We start from the raw sequence: 4,915 nt of genomic DNA on the forward strand, positions 1-4,915 counted from the left end.
GCGGGTGCTCGCGGCGCAGCGAGTCCTCGATCTGCGCGCGCGTGAGCTTGCCGGGCGCCGCCCGGGGCGCCTTCCCGCCCTTGAGCTTCGAGTCCTCCTCCTCCAGCAGGCGCTGCGTCTCCTTCTTGCGCTCCAGCTGCTCCAGGCGCCGCTTCTCCTTCTCCTCCTGCGGGCGGGGTCAGGGCTGAGCGCGGCGGCCCAGGCACAGCCCGGAGCCCCGCCGGCCAGGAGGGGGCCGTGCAGTGACACCCGGGCCGAGGCAGCGCGCCGGCCAGGTGCGAGCCAGGTGCGAGCCAGGCGCGCCTCGGTGCCGGGCGCGGTGGGCGCCAAGGTCCTGGGGCAGGAACCGCAGAGCCGGGCTGGTGGGGGGGCCAGGCAAGGGCGGGGACACGCGGAGGGCTCAGCTCTGGCTTCCAAGCCCTGGGAAAAGGGGGTGAGCTGTCCCGTGTCCCTGCCTAGCGTCACTGAGGCTGGGTGGACCCCTAGACCTCCAGGGCGGCCCTGGTGCAGGGGCAGGAGGGGACACCGGGCCTGGGAGACAGGTCCTCGACGACCCCTGCCACCGGCAGGCCGGGGTGCGGGGTCCTGAGCAGCGAGCCGCGCCCCTGTCCCCGAGGACCCCTGCCTGGCACTCTGCCCTCTGTCCGCACGCCTGTGGTCCGGCGTGGAGAAGCCCGGGCCCCAGGAGAGGGCCCTGCCTGACGCCCGCGGCAGGAAGCGGGGTGTTAACGCCGAAGCCGTCCCGGGAGCGCAGCGTCCTGCCTCCGGCAGGCACCTCGGGCAGGCCCCCTGGACTCAGCCTCAGCGCCCTGCGGCTCAGCACCCACGCAGGCAGCCCAGGGCAGCCAACGCCGCCGGGCCCCAGGGCCTTGGCAGGGCTGAGCCCGGACGGCCCTGCCCGCGCCTCCCCTGCCGTGCGCCCCGGCTCTGCCCCTCCGCACAGCTTCCCTGCGGCCCCAAGATCTGCCCCCTCAGGAGCCCCCTGGTCCCAGGCGCAGCGCAGCCGGCCGCACCGCGAGGTCTGCGAATGTAGCAGAGGCTGCCGTCCCCAGGAGGCCACATGGGTCCTGAGGGTGCAGGTGACGGTGGTGGTACCGGTGACAGCTGGTGCCCCCCGTCCTGCGGCAAGATGCCCCGTCAGCACGCGGCACCAAGCCCCCGCTAGAGGGCGCCGCCCCCACCTTACACCTGGCTGCCGCGGCGCCTGAGCTAAGCGAAACTTAGTTTCGGGGCGCTGAGGATCGGTCCCAGGGCACCGGGTGTGCCAGGCAAATCTCCACCATGGGCCGCACCCCCCCGACCTGCTAAGCTGGGTGGTCCCAGCCTGGGTGCGACACCGCGAACCTGCCTCAGCCTCCCCAGTTGCTGGGATTACAGGCACGCACCCCCGCACCCCATTTAAACCTCCACTCTTTTTCAGTTACCAGCCTGTGTTATTTCGTTCTAGACGCCCAGGCGTGTCACTGGCGGAGGGGCCCCGGGGCTGGGAAGGCTGCAGAGAGCAGGGCCGGCAGCCCACAGCCAGCGCTGGGTACAAAACCACAACGACTTGCAGAGCGTTTGATGCTGCGGGTCGGCGCCCGGCAGCTTCAGGGTCCCCTCTGAGCCTGGCGTGGTGACACAAACCTGCCACTCCGGCTCCTCCGAGGCGAGGTGCGCACGTGGGGAGTGTCTGTGGGGCGGATCCCAGGGCTGCCTCATGCCAGGCAAGTGGCCTGCCAGGGAGCCACAGTCCAGCCTAGAGACCCCATCTCTTTAAAAAGATAGCCAGATGTGGCGCACATCTGTCATCCCAGCACTCGGGAGGCTGAGGCAGGGGGATCACCAAAGGTCTGAGGCCACCCTGGGCTACAAAAGTGAGTTTGAGGCCAGACGGAATGAACTACATAGCGAAACCCTGTCTCAAAGAAGACGGAAAACAAAACCAAAGAAAAACAGACCCAGAAAGGACCAGGTGGTGGTGCATACTTGTCCTCCAGGCACTCAGGAGGCTGAAGAAGGATCCCCGAGTTTAAGGCCAGCCTGGGCTCCAAAATGAGACCCCGCGTCTCACAAAATAAAACAGACTAACAAATTAAATAAAGAGCCAAGTGTGACGGCGCGTCCTGTCATCCCAGCACTCAGGAGGCTGAGGCAGGAGGATCACTGGGAGTTCGAGGCCCTCCTGGACTAAGTAGCAACTTCCTATCTTTAAAAAAAAATATTTTTAAAAAAATAAAAGTAAAACAATGTAAAAATGTCTGGGGACCCAGTGCAGCGTGGGGGTTGAGAGCCGGCCACGCCAGGGCCGTGGGCCAGGAGGGCACCACCTGCTGGGCGCCGTGGAGAGCACGGGGCCGGGCGCACCCGTGCCCGCGTCCACGTGTCACAGCCCCTGTGGGTGGCCGGCTGTGGGCGCGTCCAGGGCGCAGAGCAGCGCTGCCAGCCTCCCTCTGCCGGACGTGAAGGGCACCAGCGCCGGGTGGAAACCGGAGGCGTCTCCTCCCAGCCAAGGGTCCCCGCCCGGCCCCGCGAGCGCCGCTCACCTTGCGCAGCTCCCTCCTCATGACGTGTTTGTCCTCATCCCTCCAGTACGCGTCCTCCAGCTCCTTCTGCTTCCGGGCATCGGCCGCAGCCTTGGCCTCAGCCCTCCGTGCCCGGGCGGCCGCCGACTTGGTGTTCTCGCCCTGGAACTTCTTGGGCATCCCTCGGCAGCTGTGGGGGGACAGCGCTGAGCCGGGCGGGGACGAGCTCCGGTGCAGTGGCTGTGGTGCCGGTCGGCCCAGACTCCCGTGGAACAGGACGAACCATGTTTGGTTTTGGGTTTTTTTGAGTCAGGGTCTCCTATGTAGCCCAGGCTGACCCCGAGCTCAGAGTGATCCTCCTGCCTCAGCCTGCCAAGTGCTGGGATGACAGCCGTGCACCACCACACCCAGCCTCAGGCTCTCATGGGAGGGGGATTCCAGCCCCCTAGGTGGGAAATAGACACACAAGCCAACCCCCGCCCCCCGGTCTCTGCAGCAAAGGCTAACTGCAGGACAAGCAGGTCCACACCACAGGACCTTGGCACTTGCTCTGCACTCCACTCCCTGCGCACTTTTTTTTCTAGTAAACTCCTATTTAAACTTCAGGGCGGCCAGGCGTGGTGGCGCATGCCTGTAATCCCAGCACTCAGGAGGCTGAGGCAGGAGGACTGCTGCATGTTTGAGACCAGCCTGGGCTACAAAGTGAGCTCAAGGCCAGCCTGAACTGCATAGCGAGACCCTGTCTCAAAAAGACAAAAAAACTTCAGGGCCCCACTCACGTGTCCCCACCTCCAGGAAGCCGTCTGTGAGACCCTAGAGATTCCTGACTCATACCACAAACCTCTCACAGGCACTTGTGTGCGTTACCGTGTCATTAATTTATGATTATTTGACAAAGGTCCATCTCCCCCATCAGGCCAGGAGTGAGAAAGTGCTGTCCACACGGTGAATTCAACCAGCAGACACGAGCGTGGATTTCCCAGTGTCTTTTGGTACCAGGAATCAAACTCAGGACCTTGCATTTGCCAGGCAGGCGCTTATGCCACGGAGCTATATCCCCGGCCCCTTCCCAGTGTCTAGAACTGTGACAGAATCTATTTCTGTTGCTTACACCACCTAGTCTGTTTTTTTTTTTTCTGTACCAAGGATTGAACCCAGGGCCTTTGCATTGAGCTACATCACCAGCAATTTTTATTCTGAGACAGGGTCTTATTCAGTTCCTCAGGCTGGCCCAAACTGAGATCCTCCTGCTTCAGCCTACCCAGGAGTTGGCCACTAAGCCACTCTCCCAGTCTGGTACTTTATCGTGGCAGGCTGGGCCGACTAATGCAGACACCTTTTCTTTGCTGAATGGTCACAGAAGGACAAGGACACACACACACACACACCATTTGAAACAAGACACATGGAATGTTGGAATGCCGGAATGCTGTTCAGTTGCACAGCACCTGGCTGGCCAGCACCAGGCCCTGAGTTCCATTCCTGGTAACCCCGTCCCCCGAAAGAAACACAAGACGGGGCACCTGGTGGGTGTGGTACGCTATAGGAAGAGGCCACCTGCACTGGCAGGAGTTACCAGGCGCCATGGAAGCTGTGATGAAACCACGTGGGGCGCACCCATCAGGAGCTCCCCAGAGGAGACGTGAAAGAAGAAGCCTTAAAAAGTGAGGCAAACCAGGCCGCTGGCGCACGCCTGTCATCCCAGCACTCAGGAGGCTGAGACAGGAAGGGGAAGATCACTGTGCGTTCGAGGCCACCCTGGGCTGTACAGTGAGTTCAATACTAGCCTGCATTACACAGCAAGACTGCTATCTTCAAAAACAAAACAAAACAAAAAGAGGCAATCGAGTCGGGCACAATGGCATATGCCAGTCATGCACATCAGGACTCTAGGAGGCTGAGGCAGGAGAATCTCAAATTTGAGCCCAGCTCAGGAAGCTTAGCGAGACCCTGTTTCAAAAAAGGTCTGGAGGCGGGCGTGGTGGCGCAAGCCTGTAATCCCAGCACTCAGGAGGCTGAGGCAGGAGGATCGTTGCGAGTTCGGGACCAGCCTGGGCTACAAAGTGAGTTCAAAGCCAACCTGAACTGCATAGCGAGACCCTGTCTCAAAAAGACAAAGAAAAAGGTCTGCGATGCAGCTCATTGCAAAGGCCCTGGGTTCAAACCCCAGTACCGGGGGTGGGAAGATTCGAGCCTGCAGTGGTGCGCAGGAGGCAGCTGGGGAGGGGCTTCGATTCCGCGGTGGCGGTCACGAGCGGCCACGTCTGTGACTGGCAGGCGGCGGGAGGGAGTCGGGGGCAGGCGCGGGCTCCCTCGGCCGGGTCTAAGCCCACGCGATCTCTCGGCAGAAGGAAGGACGCGGACGAGGCGCGAGGCTGCCGCCTCCCAGCAGCGCTCCCGCCGCCCGCGGT

At 62.5% G+C, this 4,915-nt stretch overlaps 1 protein-coding gene across 1 annotated transcript in view; it reads right to left on the bottom strand.

The window, feature by feature from the left end:
- Window positions 1–4,915, bottom strand: part of Ccdc124 (coiled-coil domain containing 124) — a 6,305-nt gene that overhangs the window by 995 nt on the left and 395 nt on the right. The window contains exons 2-3 of the mRNA XM_005409551.1: window positions 2,526–2,694; window positions 1–166 (exon numbers count right to left, since the gene is read on the bottom strand). The exon at window positions 1–166 is cut by the window's left edge and continues 1 nt beyond it. Of these exons, the coding sequence (XP_005409608.1) occupies window positions 1–166; window positions 2,526–2,684 (325 nt within the window). The 5' untranslated portion in view covers window positions 2,685–2,694. The remainder of the gene's footprint in view (window positions 167–2,525; window positions 2,695–4,915) is intronic.

The sequence above is a fragment of the Chinchilla lanigera genome, unplaced genomic scaffold (assembly GCF_000276665.1).
Source record: "Chinchilla lanigera isolate Chin_1 unplaced genomic scaffold, ChiLan1.0 scaffold00123, whole genome shotgun sequence".
Classification (NCBI taxonomy): domain Eukaryota; kingdom Metazoa; phylum Chordata; class Mammalia; order Rodentia; family Chinchillidae; genus Chinchilla; species Chinchilla lanigera.